General features: G+C 54.0%; 1 protein-coding gene across 26 annotated transcripts in view; it reads right to left on the bottom strand.

The window, feature by feature from the left end:
• The window catches only part of NRXN2 (neurexin 2), a 110,598-nt gene that overhangs the window by 55,776 nt on the left and 41,420 nt on the right, over positions 1-13,402 (bottom strand). For 14 of the 26 annotated variants that reach the window (XR_003509312.1, XM_027531247.1, XM_027531226.1 and 11 more), the window contains 3 exons: positions 11,776-11,820; positions 4,203-4,364; positions 3,084-3,522 (listed from right to left, as the gene is read on the bottom strand). Coding sequence is in view for 25 of the 26 variants with exons in the window: in XM_027531247.1 (XP_027387048.1) it covers positions 3,084-3,522; positions 4,203-4,364; positions 11,776-11,820 (646 nt within the window). In the remaining variant the exon portion in view is untranslated. The remainder of the gene's footprint in view (positions 1-3,083; positions 3,523-4,202; positions 4,365-11,775; positions 11,821-13,402) is intronic. The other 12 variants (XM_027531229.1, XM_027531230.1, XM_027531245.1 and 9 more) reach the window with 2 other exon arrangements.

Genomic DNA, 13,402 nt, shown 5'->3' with positions numbered 1-13,402 from the left:
AAACGTGGCCCCCAATCACCTACACTTCTATCTGCAGCAAGATCCCCAAATGCTTGCTCCACCCACCCACTATGGGGTCTCCTGGACAAGGACACCACCCAAGTGGACTCTCCACAAATGAAGAGAAGGTGAAAGAAGGAAGGCCATGGTGGGGAAAGAGTATATAGTGGCGAGTCAGCAGGAGGAAGCCACAGTGCGCCATATCATCACTATCCATTCCACCGCTGATGGACGTCTAGGTTGCTTCCATATCCTGTTATTGTTAATAAACAGTGCTGCAGTGAAGATTAGGGAACATGTATCTTTTGGAAAATATGGCTTCCTCCAGGTATATGCCCAGTAGTGGACACCAAGGGAGGGGAAGGGGAGGATGAATTGGGTGACCAGGGTTGACACATGCACACTCCTGTGCATAAAATAGGGAACCAATGAGAACATGCTGTACAGCACAGGGAACTCCACTCTGCGCTCTGTGGTGACCTCACACGGCTGATTCCCAGTGCTGGGCACAAGAAGCGAACACAGCACTGTACAGCAACTATACTTCAACAAAAACGCTTAAAAAGAAAACCAAAGTGAATACTCATCTTGTTTCAAGGTCATTCTAAAACATTCTACAAAGGGAACAACAATCCAAGTGTTCAATGGCAGATGGATGGACAAACAAAAGGTGGTCTACTCATACAATGGCATATTATTCAGTCATGAAAAATGAAGCCTGACACACGTAGCTAACACATACTACAATGTGGATGAAACTAGAAGACATTATGCTAAATGACATAAGCCAGACATAAAAAGACAAATATTGTGTGATCCAGGTATAGGAGGTCCCTGCTGCTGCTGCTGCTAAGTCGCTTCAGTCCTGTCTGACTCTGTGCGACCCCAGAGACGGCAGCCCACCAGGCTCCCCCATCCCTGGGATTCTCCAGGCAAGAACACTGGAGTGGGTTGCCATTTCCTTCTCCAATGATGAAAGTGAAAAGTGAAAGTGAAGTTGCTCAGTCGTGTCCGACTCCTAGCAACCCCATGGACTGCAGTGCACCAGGCTCCTCTGTCCATGGGATTTTCCAGGCAAGAGTACTGGAGTGGGGTGCCATTGCCTTCTCCCAGGAGGTCCCTAGAGTAGGCAATTCATAGGAAGTAGGATGGTGGTTTACAGGGGCTAGGAGTTAGTATTTATGGGGACAGGTTTTCAGTTTGGAAAGATGAAAATGTTCTCTATATTGATGGTGGTGCTGGCTGCACAACAGTGAATGCCCTTAACACCACTGAACTGTGCACTTAAGCATGATTAAAATGGTAAATTTTACGTTGTATATAAATTAACACAAGAAAATTTTACAACATGGGAAATGTCAAAGAGAGCTTTGTTGGAATGACGGCCCCAAGTCTGTGCTGGGCCATGAGAAATGGCTGAAGTGACTCACAGGCCAGCCAGGCCTGGTGTACAGGGTCTGGCGATCGAGTAAGCCTAAGGAAACCACTGCCTGAAGACAGAGCAAAGCAGAGGGCCCTGGGGTTCTCTACAAGGCCTGAGCAGATTTCCAACCTAGAGAGTCATAGATCCCCTGCGTGGAAACCCTGGGAGGCAATTTGTGTTCTGTGAAGACTCCCTGGTACCATCATGACACAAAACCAGGGGATGAACCCATTTACTGCAAAGCCTGGGGAAGGCGACATTTCTCTGAGAAGCAGCAGCAGGCCCATGAGAGGCTGAAACCTCCAGGAGCCGTGGCAGCCCCCTTCCTCCCTGTGTGTGTGGGGACGGTCGCTCCACCCTGAGATGAAGGCCCAGTGCAGTGACAGCCGGGGGAGCATGAAAATTTAGCTGACGTTGATAAGGGCTTAAATTGGATAACGTGTCAGTTCTCATTTGCATCAGTTCTTCCTCTCCTGTCCAACAAGATGGAGAAGAGTAAAGAAGAGAATTAGAAAGAAAACAAGAAGAGGATGGGAAAAGAAGGCTGAAAAGGAAGAGTGGAGGAGGGGTGGCTAGAAGCAGCAGAAGGTTCCAGAACAGCGCCTGCCTGGCCCCAGCACCCTCCACCCTGCTGCTTTATTGTGTAAGACCCCTCACCAGGCAGACAGTGGTGGTGTTTACTAGGCCTCCTCACGGGAACATGTGCTCCAGGTCAGCCAAGGCTCTCGCACACTGCTGCCTCGTTACAGCACCCTGGACAGCACCTGGCGTCCATAGGCGCTCACTACCTATTTGAGTGAGTTAATACAGAAAGGTGAAAGGCTAGATAGAAGGGAGGCAAGGTTGGGAAGGTTTTTGTTGTCGTTTAAGGAGAATGGGATAACCACTGTGTCAGGCACTGAGCGAATGCTTTTATAGATTTTTCCTTGATTTCCCCTCTTGATGAACCCAGGTTAATGATCCCTTTTATAAAAAGGAAACTGAAGCTGCAAGGCATTGAGTGCTGGCCTAACGTCACACATGCAGGAAGTGGGAGTGTGAGGTGTGCGCCACCCCACACCTGATCTGACTGGTCTGATGTGTCCCTGTGGCCCTTCTAATCCCAGCACCATACAGGGGACATGTCACCATCATTGGCCACATAGCTCTCACTACCTGTGTCCTGTGTATAAACCCAGTGCTTCGGGAGCACTTGATGGACAGAACCTCAGCTGTCAGACTGCTGGAATGGGACGACCCTGCTCCCGTGTGGGGCGAGGGCCCTCCCGGCCCCAAAGTTTCCCAGGAAGAGGCTCTTCCTCATTTCACCAAGGCACCATGGCAACAAGGACAAGGGAGGGGTTGGGAGGGCCAGGGGAAGGGGAGGGGAGGAAACAGCAGATTGGACTGTCAGCGTGGGTGGAGAGGGGTGAAGTGAAGTGAAGGGAAAGTTCACTCAGTCACGTCCGACTCTTCGCAACCCCATGGACTATATAGTCCATGGAAATCTCCAGGCCATAATACTGGAGTGGGTAGCCTATTCCTTCTCCAGCAGATCTTCCCGACCCAGGAATCAAACCAGAGTCTCCTGCATTGCAGGTAGATTCTTTACCAACTGAGCTATCAGGGAAGCCCAGAGAGGGGCGGCCATGGTAAAGGAGAAGATCCAGAGGCCTCTGACCTTTGCGCCCGTCCCTCTGGAAGTCCACGTGGCACCACTCGCCGTCGTTGACCTTGCGGCTGGATGCCCGCAGCTTGATGCCCCCTGAGCCCATGTCCAGCAGAAGGTAGAGGTAGCCATCCAACAGCTCCATGGCAAAGTAGTCGGCCCGCTGGGCAGTGCTGGGGCTGCCGGGCCCCACCCCGGCCCGCCGGCCCTGGCTGAAGAGCAGCAGCCCATTGGGCTCTGTGGTGCGGAAGTCTAGGGAGATGGAGCCGGTGCGCTTGGCGCTCCAGCGGGGCAGTGCCACAAAGGCCTCGGGGCTCTCAAAGGTCACAGGGTCCAGGGCAGCCACATCCTCACAGCGGAATGACAGGTCCCCCTGCAGCTTCATCTTGGGGTCTCCTTCCTTTGCCAGGCGGGACAGTTCCAGCTTGAAATCGTTGTTCTTATAGACCACCTGCAGAGGGCCGTAGGGGGATGGGTGGGTCCCAGGATGAAGAACAGGAAGCAGTTTAGGACCTGACCACTCCTGCCTGACAGCTCGGGGCCTTGCCACCCAGGCCTGGGGCCCCTGCTCGGCACCCCAGACTGCTGTTCTAGAACTGCACGCTCAGAGGCTGTGGGCAACATTTCCCTCGAGGCACTTATTTCTCTGTCCTGTCTCCCTGCCCAGCACGAGCACAGCAGCCCTCGGCACTGCTGAACTGCAGCTCATAATAACTGGAACCACCAGGAACACTTGGTTGACACTGACATTCTCATCTACCCCTCACAGCTGCCTCGAGAAGCAGGCACCAAATACCCGTTTTACAGATGAGAAAATTAAGAGTCAGACAGGTCAAGGGACACAGCCAAGGTCACAGAGCTGGTGAGTGGGCCTGAAACACTGGTGTTTAGTTTTCATGACCACCACTCTCTATTCTGTACACAGCTGCCTTGAGGGTCCTCTGAGAAGAAGGGAAACTCCAGGGCTCGAGGAACTGAGAGAGGAGAAGCCTCTTGCCAGGGTCACTGGGCCTCAGCTTTTGAAGAGGGGTGGGCTCCCGCCACAGAGTGGAAGGTACAGAGGCCCTGGGCAGCTGGCTGGCCAGACCGGGGTTTCCGGGGGCGCCCCCCGCCTCTCCTGGCCCTACTCACGTCCTTGAGGCAGCCCATGAAGTTGTTGCTGACGGGCGAGCCCGGCAGGTCGGCCGTGTTGGGGCTGCCCCCAATGTAGAAGAAGTCGTCAGAGCCCAGCATAGTGTAGTCCTCCTGCGTGTAGCCTGTGGTGGTCAGGATCCCGTCCACCGAGATGGTCACCTGCCCAGCCCAGGGAGGGAGGGGGAGACAAGGAGACAACTGGCATCAACTCCCTGGGAAGAGCCATGGGTAGGGCAAGGGAGGGGCTGGGGGGCAGTGGGGAGAGGGACTCTCCATTTTTATGTCTGCTTGTCTCGGAGGAGGAACAGTGGGGGTGTGGAGACGGAGAAAGGAGGCAGCACAAGATTTGATGGTTTCAGGGCGGGCTGAGGCCGGCCCCATGGCCCCTTCGGCAGACAGAGGCCTGAAGGGCGCCCGAGGTGTTCACTGTGCACAGCAGCAGGAAGTGGCTCCCAGAAGTGGCCCTGGATGGACAGATGGATGGGAGTGGGGGCCCCTGAGATGCAAATGGCACCGTTGCTTCTCTCCTCTTGAAGGGTCTCTGGACGCACACGTGATTTCAGAGCATCTCTCATTAAAGAGGCAGAGAGCACCAGTTCTCCTGGGGTCCTGGTGGCTCCGACAGCCCTGCAGCTCCCTCCAGGGCGGTGGAGTCCTTTCCGTCTTAGCCCACGGGGAGGCTGGACAATAGCAAGGGCGTGAGGAGCAGGAACCCAGGGGCTGCTGGGAGCCTGGGCACTTCTAGGAGACACACAGTGCCTTTGAGGGCCGACTCCCATCACTGCCTCCTAACTGGTCCCAACCCCCTTGCTGGGTCTGTCTTGCTATCCGGGTCCCTCTGTTTTGGGGTCACTTTCTTGTCCCCCAAGGAGGGGGCAGCCGCTGGCCTATTCATCACCCTACCTGATTCATTCATCACCACAATTACTCTATGGAGTCAGGGCCAGGCTAGGGAACAGAGGGAGACAGGCTAACTTCCTGTTACCTTGTCCCTGGGCTGAAAACTCAGGAAACAAAACAAGACAGGTAGGGATGGGGGCATACCTGGTGTTCCAAGGAGGTGAAAAGGGCTCAGTAGTGGCCTGGGGAAGGCAAAAGTGACCTTAGTGTGGGGACAGTGACGAGTGCAGGGAACTCCATGAGTCCCTGCTCCCCAGGCAAATGTCCACCCGAGCTCTGAAAAGTCTAGCCAGAGGAGCACCCACACCCAACCAGGCTGTGGCACAGAGTGAAGGGCGGGGGGACCACAAGCCCCCACTCTCAGAAGGTGGTGGATTAGGACAGTCAGGCTCCCACAGGGGCGATCAGGAAGCCAGCTCACAGTGAACTCAACACCATGCTTCTCCAGGCTACAGCTCCTCCCGCTTCCCATCCCCCAAATGTGCCTCAGCACCCCCTTTCTGGGCAAAGTCTGGAGACTGGGGCCTTCCGATCACAGCCCACAGTGTCCTTCCCACACCAGTCCATACGCACATGCCACCAGCCATCTTCCAGTGACTGGTCTCCAGGGTTCCACTGTTTCGGGGATGGGGAGTGGGTATTAGGAACACCTGAGGGACATGAGCAGAACAGGGCCAGGGGACCATCCCTCACAGGATCCTCAAGTCCCCCTCATGCTGGGCTGGCCTCACAGTGTGTGGGGGTGGAGCTGAAGGGGCTCCCTCCTGGGAACCATCAAATCTTGTGCTGGGGGGACTGGGTTCAAGGACAGAGGTAAGGGCGTGTCTTTGTGGAAGTGGGCACTTTGAAGATTTTGAGTCCTGTTTTGAGGTGAGGGCTGGTCATTATTGTTGATAGCTTCTTCCCTCAATCCCACCCGAGGCTAGGAAATGGAGATCTGGGTGGAAAGGGAAAGGGTCAAAGTATTAGTCACAAAACATGCAGACGAGATTAGAACGGGCAGGAGGAGCTGGAGAAAGGGGAGGAGGGGGCTGGGATGCAGGGCTGGGAGTAAGACAGGGAGAGGTGGCAGGGGAAAGGGGCCTCCAGCCCACCCTCCTCTCCCAGGGCCGCACTGAGAGACCAGGAATCGGGCCACTAGTATAGTTCTGAGTCTACGTCTAGAAACCCAACTGAGAGTCAGCTCCTGAAGGCTGGGCCCCTGGCCTGACGTGTCCCTGTGACCCTACTAATCCCAGTACAGTCCAGGGGAAACACAGCCACCATTCAGGTGACCGTCAAGTGGCCTGATGATCAGGGCCACACAGCTCTTACTGCCTGTGTGCCACGTGTGAACCTGGTGCCTGGGGAGAGAACATGGACAGAATCACAGTCCTCTGAGGCTGCTGCCTTCACCCTAGAGTTAGAAAGACATGACTTGGGGCCCCTCCTTGACACCCCTCCCGACTGGGTGCAAATCTGACCTTGCCCACCTTGCTTTATACGAATCTCTGCCACGTGGTGCTCCCTATGGGAAAAGGGCTGCCTTAACCCCTTGTGTATCTGTCCTGGTGTTTTAGAGCCTCCCTGGCCCAGGGGTTGGGGAGAGAGCAGCAGGAGGCACGGTGACATAGGGAGGTGCATGGAGGAAGGGGGGGTGAGGGAAGAAGAGAGAGAAAGGGGGAGACGGGCACCACGAGAAAGGAAGCCGAGGATCGGAGGGGATGGAGGAAGGTCTCTGGGGAAGGCGAGGAGGTAGATGAGTGAGATTAGTAAAACCCGACTGTTTCCTCAGACAAATCAAAGTCCAGACACAAAAATGGCAGGTTCGTTAGTAAAAGCAGGAAACAGGGGGATAATTCCCCCAGTCCCCCTCCACCCCAGGGGTTCATGATGCCCCTGCCCCCCAACCCCCCCACACACAGCTTCTGGAAGGGGTGGGGCCGGCAGGGGAAGAGGGCAGAGGGGGGACATGCAACACAGAACAGCCACGGCAGCTTGGACACGTGCGGGTTAGAGGGCCTGGGTGGGGGTCCCGGCCCAGCAGGACAAGCGAGAGAAAGGCAGCCGGGGTGGGGGGAAGGTATGCAGGGCCAGGGTGCGTAGGGAAGAGCCCAAATGGAGGCAAAAGAGCTGCAGGGGTGCAGAAGGAGAAGCTTCCTTCCAACAGAGGAGGGGAGAGGAGCCGCCACTACGACAGAGACATGTACAGGTTGAGAAAGAAAGGGAAGGGATGTTAGACTCAGACCTTCCTCCCCAGAGGGCGACCCAGACACTCACTCCCACCACCCACTCGCCACTGATCACTGACCCCAGGCACACCTGCTCACACACCACATCCTACTGAAGGCGGTGGGAGAGTCCTGACAGCCTCATTTCCAAGCAGCATCCTTTTTGTCATCAGGACCACGGCTAGCACCCCAAGACACAGCAGAGACTGCACGCAACCCACATTAATCCACACAACACAGACAGACCAGGCCCTGAGTGGGGCTGAGTAGAACATGACGAACGAGCCACAGCTCTGCCCCAGAAGAGCCATGACCAGTCAAGGAAGAGGGGAAGGAGCCCATGCCCAGCCTCTGCTCCATTCCCCAGGGACGGGGAAGGTGGCCGGAGGTGGCTGCAAGGGGCAGCCTATGACCTTGATGGGTTCTCAGCCCTTCCTGCTGGCCCCACCTCCCTTCTGCTCTGCTCTGCTGGTCTCCCCCCTTAGGCAAGCTGCTAGCATGAAACCAGGTCCTGGCCACAAATGTTCTGCCTCAGGCACTCCATGCCCATCATGGTCCCAAAGGAAAGGCTGGAAAGAGGGGAATGGCCCTCTGACATCACCCAGAGCCTTTCCCAGCTCCCTGCTATGATTATAGGGTCACCGACCTTCCTGGGAGGAGGATTATTAAAGGGAGAATAAGATCAAGGGCAGATTTTTTTTAACTTGTAAGCAGGTTAGAGGGGCTCTGGGGAGTCATGAAATCCCTTGACATTGTACGCAAACCACTTCAGTGGGTTTTCCTCCAGTGAGAGTCCACTGCTGTCAGCAAACTCTCAAAAGGCTCACGATCCAAAGATGAGTAAGGCCAGCTCGTTCAGGAAGGCAGGCCTGGCCCGCCCTTAGGACTGCAGAGGGTGGGAACAGGGCATGAGGAGAGGAGGACAGCCAAAGGGCGTGTGCAACCGCACAGCGAATCCTGATGACTGGACTCAATGGTGCTGGAACATACGCTTCAGGTCAGAAATCCTGAGTTCTTATTTGGTCTTTACCATCTTCCAGAACAATACTCATTTCACCTCCCTGACTCTCATCTGTAAAGGGGTTTAACAACTTCCATGACTCCTGCTTCTCCCAGGCTTACTGTGAGGATCAAATGAGATCAACGAAGTGAAAGCACTGAACTCTTCCACTACTTGTTACATTGCCCCAGGCCCTCTCAGGCCTCAATTTCTCCCATATGTTAACCGGGAATAATCTCTCCCTGCTGCATGCAATCTAGGCATTTGTCAATTTTAAATGATATTCAAAAAGTGAGAGCTACTTAGAAGAAGCAAAGTCTCCAGGTCAGGTGCGGTGAACACTCCCTCCAGCCTGACCACACCTAACCCAAACCTCTCCACCGGTTGGCCTTTTTGACCTAGATCCACTCTCTCCCCCAAGGAGAAATGCTCAAATAACAAAGAGAGTCCATACAAAGGAATTAGTAAAAATAAATGCAAAACCAACCAGAGCCCGGCTGAGGAATGCCTAGGAAATCAGAGCAGGTTGAACGCTGTCTCTTTGGGTGCTAGGTTCTCTGACTCCACTCCTGGCTCAAAGAGCTGATCCTTGGCACAGGTGTCTGAGGGTTTATGAGGTGACTCAGGCCACCAGGAGGCACCAGCTCTGGTTGTCAAGCAGGGACGCTCACACTACGAGGCGTGGGCTTCAGAGACTTAGAATTTCACAGGGACTTTCCCTGCCAGGACTGAAATCAGACAAGGCTGTTTGCCTTTTGACCAATTTAACCAAGACATCCCATCTTTCCTCCTCCTCCTCAGGCCCAGTTCCTGGGGCATTCTGGGGTTTCATGTAGTTATTTTAGGACTGAATCCCAAGAAAGGATGGTAATAGGCTCTCCAGTGGGGCCAGAGATGCTATATTCCCCACAGTTTGCTATGGGAAGGGAATCGCTTCTGTACAAAATATCCCTGCCCTGGAAACATGGACATAATCAGTCAACATTTTATAAAGCTTAATAAAATTATAATTTCCTTTACAGAGTACAGATGCTTTCACTTCCGCTACCCTTGTTGACCCTCACACTGACTCCCTGAAAGGCAAGCGAGGAATGTCAGCCGTTTGGCAGATGAGAAACAGCTTTAGCCCCAGTTCACAGTCTTTAACTGAACTGAGACTGGAAGGAAGGGGAAGTCTGGGCCGTAACTCTCAGATAGCATACTCTGCTGCTAAGTGGCTTCAGTCATGTCCGACTCTGTGTGACCCCATAGACGGCAGCACACCAGGCTCCCCCGTCCCCGGGATTCTCCAGGCAAGAACACTGGAGTGGGTTGCCATTTCCTTCTCCAAGGGGTTTCCTGTATCTTGCCTCCCTTCTGTCCTCAAAGTCACAGGTTGGCTGTCCAGTGAAGCTCTGTAAAGAAAGAGTTCCAGGGACTTCCCCGGTGGTCTAGTGGTTAAGACTCCACGCTTCCACTACAGGGGGCACAGGTTTGATTCCTGGTCAGGGAACTAAGTAAGATCTTGAATGCTGCACATAGTGCAGCCAAAAAATAAATTAATAATAAAGAAAGAATTTCAAACGCCCCGTTCAGGTACTCAGTGGCCTGGTCTGAGAGGTAAGCAATGGCAAACTTCTAGAAGCAGCAGCTGAAGAAAAGGGCCTGTGGAAGAGCAGTCCTGGGACCACCACACAGCTCCATCTGAACACCAGGATGACAGAATGGCCAAACGAGGCCTCGGATTGGGGAGGGCTGGGATGGCCGTGGCCTGGGCACTGTCTCGGACACAGGACAAAGGACAGGACCACCACAGGTCTGTGGGTGCAAGGAAGCACAGAGCTGCCAGAGTAGCAGGACAGGCCAGATGTGTTCTCAGGGCTACATCCTCCTGGGAAGATGCAGAACCTCTCAGACAGGGAGCCCCAGCTCCCAAGCTGCCTCCTCTCCAGCCAGGCAGCTCCGTGGGCCTGGTAGGTTGGGCAGGCCAGGCAGCTGCCCCAAGCAGCATGGGCCCCATGGGAGCAGACACGTCCATTTGCAGGGTCCCTAGCCTGGCGCTCAATCACTCTGCATTATTAATAGACGATGACTAACCGCCTGCTGCCGCAGAGCCAGGACCAGGCGGGCAGGAGGGAATCCCAGGGGAGGGCACACAGCAGGGCCTGCAGGCACACACTCATGGGCGAGGCGAGGAGCAAAGGGCCAGCCTCAGCTCCTTCCCTGCTCCCACCAGTCCCAGCCCCACAACCCGCCTCCTAAGAGCCCTCACAGGCTCAAAAACACACAGTCACGCAGCCCCCAGCTCATACCAGCGTTTACACTTGTAGAATCACCAGCAGAGTCTCAAACACACAGTATGGTCTCCCACCAACACCCCCTAAATGTCACACCAACATTTACACACAGTCGCACCCACACACCAACACACACCAGCTGCGTTTACACAGACACCCACACCGACGCTCACAAGGCCTGGGCCCAACCCAAACAGAGGAGCTCAGCAACAAGTACCCCGACTTCACCCCGCTGGGTCTCCTCCTCTCACCCCCTCAACAGGGAAGGGAACCAACCCCGGTCAGAGGCCATGCGGGACAGGCAACGGGGGGGGGGGGGGGGCGGGTGCAGAGAGGGGACAGGAGATGGAGGGGAAGAAAGACAGTGTGAGACACAGTGTTAGTCAGAGCAGCAGAGCGGTGGGGAAACTGGACACTGTCCCTGGTGGGGGGAAAAGACCATTCATGCCATGCAAGATGTGGGGGAGCCAGAACCAAGACCCCTCGAGGCTGGGAAGTGAGGCAGGAGATGCTGTCCCTTCTTGGGCAACCAGCCTGGGGCAGCCCCTAAATCGGGGTGAATGGTGATGTGAAGGAGCTCTGCATCCCCCAAGGCCCCCTCCCCACCTGTGACCTGCGGAGCCTATGGCCCCCAGAGGCCTCACCCCCAGCCCCCTCCCCCAGCTCGAGGGGCCTGTCCAGGAGCTGACAGTGAGCAGAGCGTAGCATGTCATGGGATGGTGTTTTCCATGGATTTTCAGGAGACCAAGAAAGAAACTAAATCAGAGAAAAGAAACAAGGGGTGGGGCAGGGGAGAAAAGGAACAAAAGAAAGCAAGAGAAATAAGCAGCCTGGCATCGGGGCTGGTCTAACCAGAGCCGATGAACATGGGGTCTGCCCCAGGTCTCTCTGGCCAGGAATCTGAATTCAGAAATTAGGGGAGGAGGTTAGAGCAGGGACAGGCCAAATTCCTTGATTTCCATTTGTCTTTTGGATTTGCGTTTGGACCAAAAAAGGCAAGAAAAGAGAAAGAGGAAAACTCAAAGAGAGAGAAGCAAAATCTAGAGATTGTCCAGGACGCAGAAAACAATTGGAAGAGCAAAACAACCAAAAACAAATGGGGAAAGGAAACAAAAGAGGGAAAATCGAACAGTTAAAAAAACCCACGGCAAACCAAACGGTAAGACAATTAGAGTGATATCTACCAGATAATGCAGTTTGTTTACCATAGCGTGTCCAATGCCTGCGTGCTTCACCGGAGATATGGGGGAGGGGTGGGGGGGTCAAAAAAAACAAGAACAACAAAGACAACAACAAAAGAACAGAACAAAAGAAAAGAAAAAGAAAATGACCAACTGTGAAACTCAAGGAAGGAGGAAAAATATATATCCATATATATTTGGTTGTCTGTTCAGACCCTCCCACCTTAAGTTCAGCTGAAGTGTTTTGTTTAAAGAAAATTAAATTATAATGGGAGGGAGAAATAAAACACACACAGAAATTAAATCCCTTCTCCCGATCCCCGCCCACCCCACCCCTGGAGTCCTCTCCCCCCCATCCCTTCCCAGAAGAGCCGGCTGCAGAGAAGGGGAACAGTTAAAGACCTTGGTTAGTAGAGAAGGAAACAACAAAAGAACTAGACCAGGAAAGCAAAGACTTAAAGATGGCGACATTCCGCAGATGAGACAGAAAGGTTAGTTCGGTTTTTCACTCATACCTTGCCCCACCTGTCCCTGCCCATCCCTTGGTCCCCCCGGGGTTATAAGCGTGTTAGTAACACACACAGAGTTGGCAACGGGGTTTTCCAACAGAGGGTGAGAGAGGGAAGGCAGGGGGTTAAGAAGCAGACCCAATTATGCAGTATTAGTAAGTCCTATGGGCTGAAATGTTAAGGAGTTGAGGGGAAGGCAGGAAGGGGAATAGGGGTGTGAGAAAGGCACGGGCTATTGACTCAGGTAATGAACGCAGGGGTTTGTTGGCTAACTGGTCGACCAGATGGCTTTCCAGAGAACTGGCTAAAGAGCAAATTGGTGCTGGCCAACTGGCTGACCAGTGACCATGTTGAGTTAATGGGTTAACTGGTTGGTGATGGGCCAGTTGGCTGTCAGACTGGGAGAATGGTCAAGGCCCCCAGAGAATCCCAGGACTGGCTTGAATGAGAGGCAATTTCACTTGGAGCAAAAGGGAAGGGGTTCCCAAGGAGTATAGGAGGGAATATGGATGTCTGCTTTTCCTGGGGATGGAAGATAGCAAATAGACCCAGGGAGTCATGGACCAGGGAAGGGCAGCTCTTTATATTTTTTCCTGTTTCTCTTCCTTCAGAAAGGAAGAGAGAGCAAGTCACCACCAGAACAGGGAAGAGGAAACTCTGCCCTTCATGGGCTGGCAGAAGGCTCACTCTCACATCACACTTCATCCCAAACCCTCCTCCCCTCACCCACTCTCCCACCCAGAGCTCCTAAATTAATCCTAATTTGACTTTGCAGAGCCCACACTGCCCCCAAATTTCCCTTAGTTCTTCAATCATCCCACCCTATTTTCTTATGCCCCTTTGGGCAGCTGTTTCTCCCAGAATGAAGTACTCCCCGCCGCCTCCACCATCACTCGTGCAAGTCTGTGCAATCAGTCAGGCTTTCCCAGCAGCCCACCCTCCTTCCCCACACCCACAGACCCCCAAGCCTCCACTCCCCACAGCCAGCACCAGAAATCCACTCCCCCCACGTACCACAACATAAGAAGGAACACAAAGACCCACCTCCCTCTAAAATCCCTCACTCCTGTCTAAACTAGAAGCCAATTTCTTTTACCCCAGACTCTAGAAGCCAGAAGCCC

The sequence above is a fragment of the Bos indicus x Bos taurus genome, chromosome 29 (genome assembly GCF_003369695.1).
Source record: "Bos indicus x Bos taurus breed Angus x Brahman F1 hybrid chromosome 29, Bos_hybrid_MaternalHap_v2.0, whole genome shotgun sequence".
NCBI classification, from domain to species: Eukaryota; Metazoa; Chordata; class Mammalia; order Artiodactyla; family Bovidae; genus Bos; species Bos indicus x Bos taurus.
The sequence above is the reverse complement of the archived record's forward strand: the minus strand, read 5'-3'. Positions and strand labels throughout refer to the sequence as shown.